The sequence below is a fragment of the Phyllobates terribilis genome, unplaced genomic scaffold, assembly GCF_046119375.1.
Source record: "Phyllobates terribilis strain yellow unplaced genomic scaffold, ASM4611937v1 Scaffold_4__5_contigs__length_816908805, whole genome shotgun sequence".
NCBI classification, from domain to species: Eukaryota; Metazoa; Chordata; class Amphibia; order Anura; family Dendrobatidae; genus Phyllobates; species Phyllobates terribilis.
In genome coordinates this window covers 178,579,800-178,594,338 of record NW_027362764.1, presented here as the reverse complement: position 1 = coordinate 178,594,338, position 14,539 = coordinate 178,579,800, and the positions used below count along the sequence as shown (strand labels likewise).

Sequence of the window (14,539 nt, the reverse complement as noted above, 5' to 3'; positions counted from 1 at the left end):
GAGCCGCCACCAGGTTACGGCCATTGTCACACGACCATGCCGGGATGTAGGTTAAGCGGTCTCAGCCACAGATCTGCCTGCTCATTCACAGCTGTCCACAACTCGCAAGAAGTGTGAGGTTTATCACCTAAGCTTATGAGTTTCAGCACAGCCTGTTGCCGCTTGGCGGAGGCAGTACTGCAATGCTTCCAGCTTGTAACTGATGTGGTGATTTCTGATATGGAGGCTGAACATGAGGAGTAGGAGGAGGAGGATGCGCAGGAGCTGTACACTGTGGGGGCAACTCTGACTGACATAGGGCCCGCAATCCTCGGTGTGGGGAGGATGTGTTCCGTCCCAATGTCCGACTGGGTCCCGGCTTCCACTATGTTTACCCAGTGTGCCATCAGAGAGATGTACCGTCCCGGGCCACAAGCACTTGTCCACGTGTCCGTTGTCAGGTGGACTCTCCCAGTAACTGCGTTGTTGAGGGCACGGCAGATGCTTTGGGACACGTGCTTGTGTAGTGCGGGGATGGCACACCGGGCAAAATAGTGTCGGCTGGGGACCGAGTACCGAGGGACGGCCACCGCCATAAGATTGCGGAAGGATTCTGTCTCCACCAGCCTAAAAGGCAGCATTTCCAATGCAAGCAGTCGTGAAATGTGCGAATTTAGGACTGTGGCCTGTGGGGCGTTAGCTGCGAATTTCCGCTTTCATTCAAAGGTCTGGGATATGGACAAGTGAACGCTGCGGTGGGACGTGGACTTGGACGTTGATGCTGTTTCTTGAGAAACTGCCATAACAAGTGAAGACTGAGAGGAGGGAGCATCTTTACATGCAGTATGGACAGGGGATTGCCTTGCACGCACAACAGTGGAAGACGCAGTGGTGACACCCGCTGACACTGGTCGTGGACCCTGGGTTTCGCCCCACAAAGTCGGGTGCTTTGCTGCCATGTGCCTGATCATGCTGGTGGTGGTCAGGTTGGTAGTTTTGTCATCCCTGCTGATGCTGGCATGGCAGGTGGAACATATGGACTTTTTGGGGTTATCAGCAGAGTCTTTAAAAAAATTCCAGACTCTGGAAGACCTAACGCTTGTACTGGCAACGTCCCTCGTGTTGGTGTTACGGGGAACGGTTGCCTGCCTTCTGTCTGCGGCCACCACACTGCTTCTTCCTGCTTGTTGGGGTACTCTGCCTCCCTCCCCCTGTGTGCTGCTGGCCTCACTCTGCATGCCCTCCTTCCACGTTGGGTCAGTTACTAGATCATCCACCACCTCCTCCTCTTCCACTTGCGCACCACGATCCTCCTCCTCACTTCCTGGCAATTGTGTCTCGTCATCGTCCACCTCTTGTGACAGATTGCCAACGTCGACTTCCTGTGGCCGTGGCTGTTCAAATATTTGGGCATCGCAACTTGGGATCTCCTCTTCCACCACTTCAAGCGTATCAGGCGAGGGGCCCAAATATGGAAATGGACCAGTGAACAGCTCTTCAGAGTGTCCAAGTGTGGAATCACTTGCTGTCTGACGACACTCGGCATGGTGGGAGGAAGGAGCTTCAGGGTGAGGAGGAGTATGCGGTCGAGACTCACGGCTACTAAGAGTTGACCGTGTGGAAGACGGACCGGAGGTGGTGGTGCCCAGGTAACTGGAATTATTATCTGCTATCCAATTAATAACCTGTTCACACTGATCAGTTCTCAATACTGGTGTTGTTCTGTGCTTCCCTAGTAATTCGGTCAAGATGTGGGAGCGAGAAGATGTGGCTGTTGGTTGTGGCACATTTTCACCTTGGCCACGGTCCCGTCCTTTGCACGAACCATCACCAGAATGTCCACTTCCACGTCCCTTGCCACGCGCCTTGCCCACTGTAAATGAAGTAAAATAGCTTACACTTGCACTATCAATGGAAAAAGGGTAATAAAGAGTAGATTAGAACCGTGGAAGAGGAAAACCACAGTTATTGTTTACTGAGGTATACCACACTTTTTTAAATAGAGATATTTGCGGCTGAACAGTAAGCAACACACTCATACTGCTTTTTTTTTAGATACCAAAGGCCCAAAACTGGATAGTACAGCGATTTGACCTGTGGAACTGCGAAACCACACTGGGATGTCGGGCCTACACAAGATTATTTTCAACAGATATATTTTTGTGTCACAACAGTCAGGAGACACTACTGTTTTTCTTTATGGAAAAAACTACCAAAAGCTGAATAATAGAGATTTTTTACCGTGGGATGGCAAAACCACAGTTATTGCTTACTGGGGTATACCACACTTTTTTAAATAGAGATATTTGCGGCTGAACAGTGAGCGACACACTCAAACTGCTTTTTTTTTAGATACCAAAGGCCCAAAACTGGATAGTACAGCGATTTGACCCGTGGAACTGCGAAACCACACTGGGATGTCGGGCCTACACAAGACTATTTACAACAGATATATTTTTGTGTCACAACAGTCAGGAGACACTACTGTTTTTCTTTACGGAAAAAACTACCAAAAGCTGAATAATACAGATTTTTTACCGTGGGATGGCAAAGCCACAGTTATTGTTTACTGGGGTATACCACACTTTTTTAAATAGAGATATTTGCGGCTGAACAGTGAGCGACACACTCAAACTGCTTTTTTTTTAGATACCAAAGGCCCAAAGCTGGATAGTACAGCGATTTGACCCGTGGAACTGCGAAATCACACTGGGATGTCGGGCCTACACAAGACTATTTTCAACAGATATATTTTTGTGTCACAACAGTCAGGAGACACTACTATTTTTCTTTACGGAAAAAACTACCAAAAGCTGAATAATAGAGATTTTTTACAGTGGGATGGCAAAACCACAGTTATTGTTTACTGGGGTATACCACACTTTTTTAAATAGAGATATTTGCGGCTGAACAGTGAGCGACACACTCAAACTGCTTTTTTTTTAGATGCCAAAGGCCCAAAACTGGATAGTACAGCGATTTAACCCGTGGAACTGCGAAACCACACTGGGATGTCGGGCCTGCACAAGACTATTTTCAACAGATATATTTTTGTGTCACAACAGTCAGGAGACACTACTGTTTTTCTTTACGGAAAAAACTACCAAAACCTGAATAATAGAGATTTTTTACCGCGGGATGGCAAAACCACAGTTATTGTTTACTGGGGTATACCACACTTTTTTAAATAGAGATATTTGCAGCTGAACAGTGAGCGACACACTCAAACTGTTTTTTTTTAGATACAAATGGCCCAAAATGGATAATACAGAGGTTTGAACCGTGGAAGTGCAAAACAACACTTCTGTTTCTCTAGCCTACACCAGACTATTTTCAACAGTTATATTTGTGTTGAAAAATCAGAGACACGCTTTTTTTGGGGGGGGGGAGGGGACACACCAAAAGGTTAATAAGACGGGTATTTGTACAGTGTGAAGGAGGAAAAAAAAAGGAGGATTTAGATGAAAAAAAAAGGATTTTTCCTGGCCCCCGACACCTGGTGCTAAGTCCAGCAATTTCAGCAACAGGAGCACACAGGACTGTAATGCAGCGTTTGCTGGTATAACCGCTGTGTCTCCTATACTGCCTGCCTGCCTGGTATCTGGGATGGATATTAGTCCTGAAAAGGACTGTTTGTTTGTTCTGGCAGCCTTTACAGACCCTACACTAACTATTTCGCAGTTTATATCTCTCCCTAAATCAGCAACGCTGTCCCTACACTGTCTAATCTGGAGCGTCTGTGTCCAAGATGGCGGCGCCCCGTTTTAAATACTCGAGGTGACGCTGTGCGGCCAGCCAATCACTGTAATGCCCACAGCCAACATGGCTGCAGCATTACAGTGACTGGCTGGCAATCCCTGCATGTTCATTGGCTCTGTAAAGAGCGCCAAACATGCAGGGTGGAGACCCGAGCTCCCGGCCGAGTAACCCGGAAATGCTCGGTGCTCGCCGAACATCCCGAGTAGCGTGATGCTCGGGCGAGTACCGAGCTGTGTCGAGCATGTTCACTCAACACTAATTATTAACCTTACTTTCATGATATGGGTTAAAAATGTTTTATGAAGCTTAATCTTGTCAAAATTTTGTACATAGTTCATGTGTACAGTAAGATATTGATTAAAGAGAACCTGTCAGCAGGATTTTGCCAAGTATAGTACACATGTGGCCATATTGGCTCTGTGAAACTGATTAAAACGATACTTTTAGTGAAGAAATCCTTATTGTGGATTTTGCGTAATTAGGGTTTGAAGTTTTGTTATAATCATAGCTTCCTGTATTGGGACTGGACTGTGGGTAGGGTCTTCTGCTCTGCCACAGCCCCTTTGCTGCACCAGTTGTCTTTATTGTCCTCTTGTTTAAACTTTGCACCAGTGCCGTCGTAATCGTGGGTGGTGCTTGCGCACATTGATCTCCTGGTAGTCCTCAGGAAAATGGCGCTGGTGGCGAAATGTATGGCCATGTGTGTACTATACTTAGCAAAATTATGCTGACAGGCTCCCTTTGAAATCTTATTTTTGAAAGGGGATGTATTCATTTATTCTGAGCACTGTAAATGGTTAAACAGTAACGATTGGAGAGAACTCTGGGCGCTGCAGTTATAGGTATTTGCTGGCTATGAAACACAGCCAGTGTCTGTCCCATATGGAGCAAGTCAGCTCCTATCTCTGCTTGATACCACTTACACATGACCTGTGACAAAAATGTACATCATAGGTTATTAAGCGGTTAAGGACAAAAATACAAATCTAGTTAGTTATGGAGCTTAGCAAAAGCTAAAGTACTTTGTAAACGAGATGTACCCTATTGGGTGGTTGGGTGAATATTATGTACAAAAAATTCCTTTTTCCACCATAACATTTTTCACTCACTAAAAATAAAAGTAAAAAATTAGAAAACCTCCCTAACTAAATAGTATCTTATATACTGTTTAAGAGTACTACCAACCAATTAATGTTATATATATATATATATATATATATATATATATATACTGTACAGACCAAAAGTTTGGACACACCTTCTCATTTAAAGATTTTTCTGTATTTTCATAACTATAAAAATTGTACATTCACACTAAAGGCATCAAAACTATGAATTAACACATGTGGAATTATATACTTAACAAACAAGTGTGAAACAACTGAAAATATGTCTTACATTCTAGGTTCTTCAAAGTAGCCACCTTTTGCTTTAATGACTGCTTTGCACACTCTTGGCATTCTCTTGATGAGCTTTAAGAGGTAGTCACCGGAAATGGTTTTCACTTCACAGGTGTGCCTTGTCAGGTTTAATAAGTGGGATTTCTTGCCTTATAAATGGGGTTGGGACCATCAGTTGTGTTGTGCAGAAGTCTGGTGGATACACAGGTGATAGTCCTACTGAATAGAGTGTTAGAATTTTTATTATGGCAAGAAAAAAGCAGCTAAGTAAAGAAAAATAAGTGGCCATCATTACTTTAAGAAGTGAAAGTCAGTCAGTGTGAAAAATTGGGCAAACTTTGAAAGTGTCCCCAAGTGCAGTTGCTAAAACCATCAAGCGCTACAAAGAAACGGGTTCACATGAGCTCCACCCCAGGAAAGGAAGACCAAGAGTCACCTCTGCTTCTGAGGATAAGTTTATCCGAGTCACCAGAATCAGAAATTGCAGGTTAACAACAGCTTAGATTAGAGACCAGGTCAATGCCACACAGAGTTCTAGCAGCAGATACATCTCTTCAACAACTGTTAAGAGGATACTTTGCGCAGCAGGCCTTCATGGTAAAATAGCTGCTAGGAAACCACTGCTAAGGACAGGCAACAAGCAGAAGAGACTTGTTTGGTCTAATTAACACAAGGAATGGACATTAGACCAGTGGAAATCTGTGCTTTGGTCTGATGAGTCCAAACTTGAGATCTTTGGTTCCAACCACCGTGTCTTTGTGCGACTCAGAAAAGGTGAACGGATGGACTCTACATGTCTGGTTCCCACCGTGAAGCATTGAGCGAGGATGTGTGATGGTGTGGGGGTGCTTTGCTGGTGACACTGTTGGAGATTTATTCAAAATTGAAGGCATACTGAAACAGCATGACTACCACAGCATCTTGCTGCGGCATGTTATTTCATCCAGTTTGCGTTTAGTTGGACCATCATTTATTTTTCAACAGGACAATGACCCAAAACACACCTCCAGGCTGTGTAAGGGCTATTTGACCAAGAAGGAGAGTGATGGGGTGCTACTTCAGATGACTTGGCCTCCACAGTCACCAGATCTGAACCCAATTGAGATGGTTTGAAGTGAGCTGGACCGCAGAGTGAAGGCAAAAGGGCCAACAAGTGCTAAGCATCTCTGGGAACTCCTTCAAGATGTTGGAAGACCATTTTCCGGTGACTAACTCTTGAAGCTCATCAAGAGAATGCCAAGAGTGTGCAAAGCAGTCATCAAAGCAAAAGGTGGCTACTTTGAAGAACCAAGAATATAAGACATATTTTCAGTTGTTTCACACTTTTTTGGTAAGTATATAATTCCACATGTGTTAATTCATAGTTTTGATGCCTTCAGTGTGAATGTACAATTTTCGTAGTCATGAAAATACAGAAAAATCTTTAAATGAGAAGGTGTGTCCAAACTTTTGGTCTGTACTGTATATATACATATATACATATATATATATATATATATATATATATATATATATATATATCTTTTTTTTTACCAGTGAGGATGATGTGACTCAGTTCCTTGCACTATTATTAGCACACAGTGAGGGACAGGTCTACAATATTGTTTCCTTTAACTCAAGACATCATGTCAAGTGATAAAACTGAGCTGTAATCCTATGAGTTTATGTTTGGGTAAAGCTTTGAAAACTTCCTAAATTTAATTTTGCATTATAGGAGATATCAGCATCTGATTGTACTCTTTCACGGTGATCTCTAGGATGTGTTCTTACCTAAAATGCCCTCAGCTTCCCGAATATTAGTTTCTTCTTTTACATACACCGTAAGTTTTTTTTAAAAGCTCGTAATAATCTTGATTTACATCACTGTTATGAGTTAGGTCTATGCACTTTTAATCTTTCAAGGTCATAATATGTCGCCAATTCTCTCTTTATCAACTTAGACCTTAGACTACTCTTTTATTTCCCCAATTCCTTTTTTTATAGCTGTTTTAGACATATGGAATCTCTCCACGTTACCCAGAGTCACTAAACTGTATTTCACTTTTGTAAAAAAAAATTATAGCAGCAATATAGGAAATTATTTTTTCACTTAGCACTGCCTTTCCCATCTCCTGTAACACTAAGTTTTGTTCTAATAATATATCTTGTGCACAAGGTGTCAGGTGCACCAGACACGCATTGGTGGAAAAATGTTTTTATAACTTTACCAAGATAGATGGTTCATCTGGATCCATTCCTTGAATACTTTGCAACAATTATTAATTAATATGTATTTTGATGATTAATTTTATTATTGAATAAATACATTGCTGTCGGTCAATCCAAAAGGTTAATAAACCTGAAACCTGAACACTTAAAAAAGTAAAAGTGAGGTTTTGTTTTTTTTAGGAGATTATCTATGTGTGCATAATTATTGGACAACTATTTGTCTGCAAAATTATTGTGCAACTAAATTAAAAATGTAAATGTTCACATCTGAATTGTTTATTTTCATCTGTTAAAGTTAGAATAATAACCGAACAACTCAAAGTGTATACAAATATATCAGTGACCATTATAGCCACACCTTTTTTCAATAATCAGTTTCTTAATCTGTTGATGATCTACTTTTCAGGCAGCACCAACCACAGCATCCCAGATACTGTTTGGAGGGGTGTACTGTTTTCATTTACATTAAATCTCCCATTTAAGAAGGCCTCACAAGTTCTCAATAGGGTTTAGGTCAGGTGAGGAAGGGAGACATGTCATTATTCTTTGAAGGTCTTTGCTAGCTAGCCAAGCAGTGGAGTACTTTGATGTATGCAATGGAGCATTGTCCTGTTTAAAAACCATGGTTTTCATGAAAGATCTAGATGTTTTCCCGTACCATTGCTTGAAGAAAGTGTTTTTCAAAACCTGTTAGTAGATTTAGTAGTTGATTTTGAGTCCATATTCAATCCAGAAAGATTCAACTATGTAATTTTTTAAAAATACCAGCCTGTAGCAGTACCCCACCTCCACCTTGCTGGCATCTGAGTTGAAGTGGAGGTATGTGCCAGTTAGTGATCCAGCCACGGGCCCATCCATCTGGTCCGCCAAAAGTCACTCTCTTCTCAACAGTCCGTAAATCCATTGAAAAACTTGTCTTCTGATATTTCTTGGCCCAGTCTTGACGTTTCCACTTATGTGTCTTGACCATGTCTCTAAGAATTAAACACTTGGTATTTATTGGTGCCTCAGGGAGGTTGCAGTTCTGGAATATGACAGTACTAGAAGATGGATCCTGGTCGCTTCACATTTGACTCTTCTCAAATATTTGACAGTTAATGTGCATCTTTTTTTAATATGTTTTTGCAACATTGTTGACTATTAGCAACAAAACTTTTGATTGTTCTGTGATCATGCTCCAATAGCTTAGCAATTTCAAGAGTGATACATCCCTCTGTAAGACTTTTAACAGTTTTTGATTTTTCACAATCAGCTACCAAAGACACTGTTTTTCATTGCTTTCCAAAAGTCCAAGTCTGATGTTATCGGTATCAACTAGGCCATGACATTCTCATTTATTCTATTACTTTGTTTATGGTGTACTGAATTATCCAAAATGTAATTTTCTATTAAATTTCTCAGAAATTATCTTTCACTTTATTAGACATATCAATCCCATTTGCCATGTGAAACAGAAATTTTACTGCATAGGTCATCCTTCCTTTATTTCATAGAGATCATATCACATTTTAAAATTTTATTAAATTATATGGTACCACGTTCTTAAAAGGGAACCTTTCATGGTGTGTGGAAAATGGCATCTACTCTGGAGATAGGATTATGATGTTTTAGAGCAGGAAGAGCAGAACTGATTGATATACATTTTTTTGTGGGAAAAGTTTTAGTAAAACTTGCTTTTTATTCATTGATATTCCTGGTGTTTGCGTGCAGATAAGTTCAATGGGGGCCTCTATTCAGTGACCGACAGGCTTCCCTGTATGACTGTGCAGGTAGAAATAACTGCCAATCACTAGACAACTCTTTTCTTACAAACCTATATATATTTCTACTGAGTTTCTCCACCACGTCCACAGATAGGACTGCATGGACAGGTTGACAGGTTCCATTTAAGATGTCTCAATGGCAGTTACCTTTTGTAGAGTTAACAAGCTCCCTATCATTGCATGAGGTAATGTTAGTTGTTGTCATGTTACGCTTCTGGAGAAAATAGTCCTTATTCTAATAGCCAGTTGACCTCAGACTTGGTCCATAACACAACACCCATTCACCCAGGTGGTTTCCTTTTTCCTTTTGTAGGTTTTATTATTTGACAGTTGACATGAACTATTTTGAAACCATTGAATATTTTAAATGTGTGGGGGATCCACCTATAACTCTGCAATGGTCTTCAGAACGCCTTTGTTGAGCTGTCGGCTGCAAGGAGATCGAGCTATAAATCAAGGGACATAGGCAGTGATCAAGGTCTTGGAGAGACCCACATGTAGTCTGTATTTTCTATTTCCACATGCTGAATTCTCAATAAAACTTCAATAAAACTTTAAAAAAATAGTGTATTACTGTCATTACCTTCCTAAACACTGTTGAGACAGCACTGCCTGAACACTTTTTGTACAGACCTGGAAGCGAGTTAGTGCTTCTTTCTCTCATACCATCATTCACATGATCACTGAGTTCTGATAAGGCACTTGCCCTGATGAGATGTACAGTGCATATTAAAAAAAATATTGTAACGGAAAGGAAAACTCAATTTTAAATGTATTTTAGTTGCAATTTCTGCAGTTAAAAAATATGAAATAGAGACACATATTTCCTTTTTTTTTTCTTCTTTACACTGTCCTCAATATCTGTGAAAATACAACTACATGAGCACAAAAAGAAATAAAAATAAGGCGCCGCATGTCATGAAAAAAAATGCAAAAATTATTGCAACAACTGTACAAGAAAAAACTCAAAACCGCACCTGTGAAAAAAATTAAAATGTGTCTGGTCATTAGCAGGAGAAAACAGTCAGTTTTCAACTACTCAATTTTATCTGAACAATAAGACACTGAAATATAACAGATGTTTCAAAACAATAAAACATCGATACTACAGTAAAGTGAACAGCATAATATCCAATTGAATGGGTAGGAAATTTGGAATTTATATATAGATTTTGAAAAATAAAAAGCTATTTGCATTAAAATTAGTGACTCTAAATGCATATAATTTTTTCATGTGTGCGCTCTTAAATTAAAGCAATCATTTTAAGTGTAGAAGTTCTAAGAATCACATATTCTTATTTCTTTTTACAATTGTTCTTTCTCCTAATAGGTTCAGATAGAATATCTTACTAGTTTAAAAATCATATAAATGGATTTATAATTTTAGACTGGTTTAACACAATGCTTAATAGAGCGGAAACAATTTTTAGATAGCACCACTGGGCGTATGAAGAAATAAAGTGAATGAGAAAAAGCAGTTTTCATCTTCACTTCCGTTCAAACCCTTGGTAGTACCAAATTATGCTGAGTGACCTTATGCTGACAATTTAATTGAAGAAAAAAAAATAATGTCTTTCTGTGGAATTTAAAATACTGTAAAATAATGATTTACAGAAGATGTTCAATCTTGTTAGTTATGGAATACAAACTCTTAAACTAAACCTGTTAGCTTCTCCAGATTTGAAAGATGCCTCGGTCTCTTCCAAGATGTAACTATTTTTAAGTCACTCCTGGGCTCTGAAGTAAGATGGACCAAGGGGACAAAAATGTCTTTAACCTGTATAAATGGAACATAAGAGTTGGGGAAGTGATCTTGTTACAGATTCAATGTTGTGAACGGGGAGTCGAAAGATAAGTTGTCATCTCACATAGAAAAATATTTTGTGAAAATATTACCCCTTTACCGACCCTGCCATAATTTATGGCACATTGTATGGCCACTGTGTGCATCACTAACAAGACATTGGGGGCAGTTTAATATAAAAAAGGACGTGATAGGTTCCCTTTAAATTCAACTTTTCCCCAGGAAATGGAAAGATTAGCTACACCTCACTACTAATGATCTTCCTTGGTGAGAAATTGAAGTGACCCAACCCCTTAAAGGGAATCTGTCAGTAGGTTTTGACTATGTAATGTGACAGCCGCATGAGGTATGGACAAAGACCCCAATTCCAGCAATATACAACTTAGTATACTGGATGCAGCAGTTATGATAGAATCACAGTTTTCTCTGCTGCAGATCTAGCAGAGCTCAGCTGTTGATCTGTGTATAATCCAGCACCACATGACAGCTTTCTGCGTATACTGTATAGTGACAGAGAGTTACAAATCATTGTTGGGGTTGTGGTTGGACTAGGATTCATGAGGCCAGTTGTCCTCTAGTGATAATCTCCTGCTGATAAAACTTTAATTGTATTAAAACAGCAAAACACAGCCCAGTAAGTGACACATCACTGCAATCAGGGTCTCTGCTTCTACATTATGGTGCTTTCAGGTTGCATGGCAAAAATGTGGTGACAGACTCCCTTTAACTTCCTTCAATATGTCAGACAGTTAAATTGTTGAAAATGACTCTTCTGGTAGAAAGGAGTATTTTTTAAACTTAATATTTTTAACAAACATTTTTTACAGTTTGTTTTTATTTAGTCAGCTCTATGCAATTCAACATTGAATACTAAATATACTTTTCTAGCAGTCCTCACAAAGACTTAAATCACCCCTAAAATTACCCATACTGTACATTTTACATTGCAGTCATCTGTACACTCATTCAATTGACATCTTTACTGACCCTCACATACATATTAACATGTCCTTTCAGTGGGATGAAAGGAGAAAGTCACTGTCAGATACATATGGAAAATACTTATTCCTCAGAATCGAAAGGTTCAGGCATGTGATTTCAATCATCCATATCATCTGTCAGGGGAGAGTAGGGAAGCCACTACACACCTTAGACAGTCAACCAATCCCACTTATAACAGTGGGTCAAGCTGAATTTAATCAAATTCAAGGGGGCTTTACTTCTTTCCTTGCCTGTCTGATGGTTGGACAAAGATTATTAGGAAGGTTGAAATAACTCCTAGGTCTTGGTAGTAATACAACAAAAATGACAGAAAATGCCCACTTCGCTAATCAATCCTGAGTTGGATCACTAATGCAGCCATTGATTGGCCAATAAGGTATTTCTGGTGAGCGGAGAAACAACACAAGAATTATAAGCCAACAGCAATAAAATAGGCATTGGAATGGGAACTGATGATGATTGGGAAGGATGAGTAATGATTCTCTTATATTTTCATTGGTTCCATTAAAAATCATTCATCAATCCTTTTTAGAAAACCCGCTCTGTTTTACTAAAAAAGACCAGAGAAAGAATGTTGGACAGAAACTTGAAGTGAACTGGAAAAATTCTATCATGAAAATAAATCACCAATATATCTGTGCACGGCAAGCTTGTTTAAAGGCATAACACAGGCCTATGAAGGCAAAGCAACTGACACACCTCAGAGCAAGATGGCGCAGCCGCTGCCCATGGCAACCAGTTTATACGGACTGTTTGGAGCACCTGGCTGCGATCCGAAGGACACCATTTGCATTTAAGTTGTGAGTTTTTGCAAATAAAGACATTTAAGTTGAACTTTCCTTGCGTCACTGTCTCATTACCGCACAGTGTGAACACCACCACACTACAACACCATAATTCAGAAGTGATCTGGGATAGTTAGCTGGTTAGCCATAATATCTTTATTTTGTGTAATTACAATGTATACCACCTTGATGTATAAAATGAATATTCACAAACCTTCTTTTTTATCTTCTTGTGCAATCTTTACTTTTGTGTCCGTAATATCCTTAAATGAAGACAAAAAAAGGACCACGTCTCCTTTCTCATTCTTTATAGGAACAATATCCAGTAGGCACCAGAATGATGTACCTAAAGGTTGTAAAAAAAGAAGTCAGATAATTTAATGGAATCACAAGGCTGAAGCAAAAAAAGTACAAATCTAGAGCTGCAACTAATGTAATTTTAACCAAATCTTATTGGAAAGGTCAATAGTCAGGAAACCACAGCTGTTAGCGAATGTAAATCTGCTTGTCTCATCGGCTAGAGCTTAGCAGCTCTGCTCTTTGTGGAAGCAAAGCATTGATTTAAATGCAAAATTTATCTTCTGGGATCATTAAAATGTCTTAATGAAGCTTTTTATTACTTGAAAATTACACTTTTCCTTTGAATCTCTTATTGATCATCACTATCCTATTCCAACAGAATATTTTCAGAATGTTGGATTTTACATGAACAGTTTGCTATTTACAGTGCACGTCTATCTCTGAATTAATTAGGAAGTTGTCTCCCTCTCATCATCCTGCTGCACAAGAACTAATGTCCACTATATCCGTGTAACTAATTCAGAAAGCTGAAACAAATTTGACTGCTACTTTAAATAGAACTGCTCTGATATCCTTTTCAGATGCTTAAAACACAGCTTTATCTGCAAAATGTTAAGAAGAACTTCAGCACCATGTAAGACACAAGGATATGAGCAGACAGGATATTGTTTCTTCTTCCAGATGTAGCAGCCGTCAACCTGTAGGCTTTCATGTTGTGTAGTGTAGGAGCACTGTGCAACGGCCGTTAGCATCTGCTACTTCTATAAGTGCAAATATTATTATGTTATAAGGGTAAGTTCAAATATAGCATCTCCGCTTCGGACCTCCATCTTTGCCACTGTGGATATCATTGCAAAAAAAGAGCAAGGAAACCTCACATTTCACCCTTTGCGTTTTAAAGGGTAAAATTTGTATATACAACTGTGCCATAAATTGACATCGTACTGATCTCAAACTCACTGATCAATGTATTCTGCGGGTACACTTCACAGCTTGTGCAAATCACATTCACTTTGCTGGCACTGTAAATTGCAGTGGATTTTTCTCAAGTGACTTACTATGAAGTGGAAAACTAGCTCCATTTTCACTATATTGGATTTTACCATTAGTGTAATTAATATATAAAAGTATAATCATACCTTAAACAATTGAAACATAATTGTTTTTAGCCTAAAGGAAATATACCCTCAGATAGGGCAGCATAAGGTACTGAAGGATAATCTGATTTCAGCGTCAGCTATATGTCTGTGTCCTCTAGATGAAAGTGGTTATCCAGAACTTACATACTGATGGTCTATTTATTGGTACACATATCCTTAAAAAGATCAATACCAGATGGTTGGGATCCAACATCCACTGCCACCACTGGTGGCTTCCACTATTTTTAACTCCCACTGTGGTCGGATATACACAGAAAAAGAAAAGTACTGTGCACATCCGGCTGCACTGATTGGTGAGGTTGCCAGGTGTCAAGCTCCCCGCCCCAACCTGTTAAGGATAACCTATCTTAAGGCCAGGTGCACACAACTGTATTTTCCG

General features: G+C 39.7%; 1 protein-coding gene across 1 annotated transcript in view; it reads right to left on the bottom strand.

Annotated features, from left to right (window-relative positions):
- Positions 1–14,539, bottom strand: part of KCNH8 (potassium voltage-gated channel subfamily H member 8) — a 715,304-nt gene that overhangs the window by 330,836 nt on the left and 369,929 nt on the right. The window contains exon 3 of the mRNA XM_073677958.1: positions 12,915–13,046. Within this exon, the coding sequence (XP_073534059.1) occupies positions 12,915–13,046 (132 nt within the window). The remainder of the gene's footprint in view (positions 1–12,914; positions 13,047–14,539) is intronic.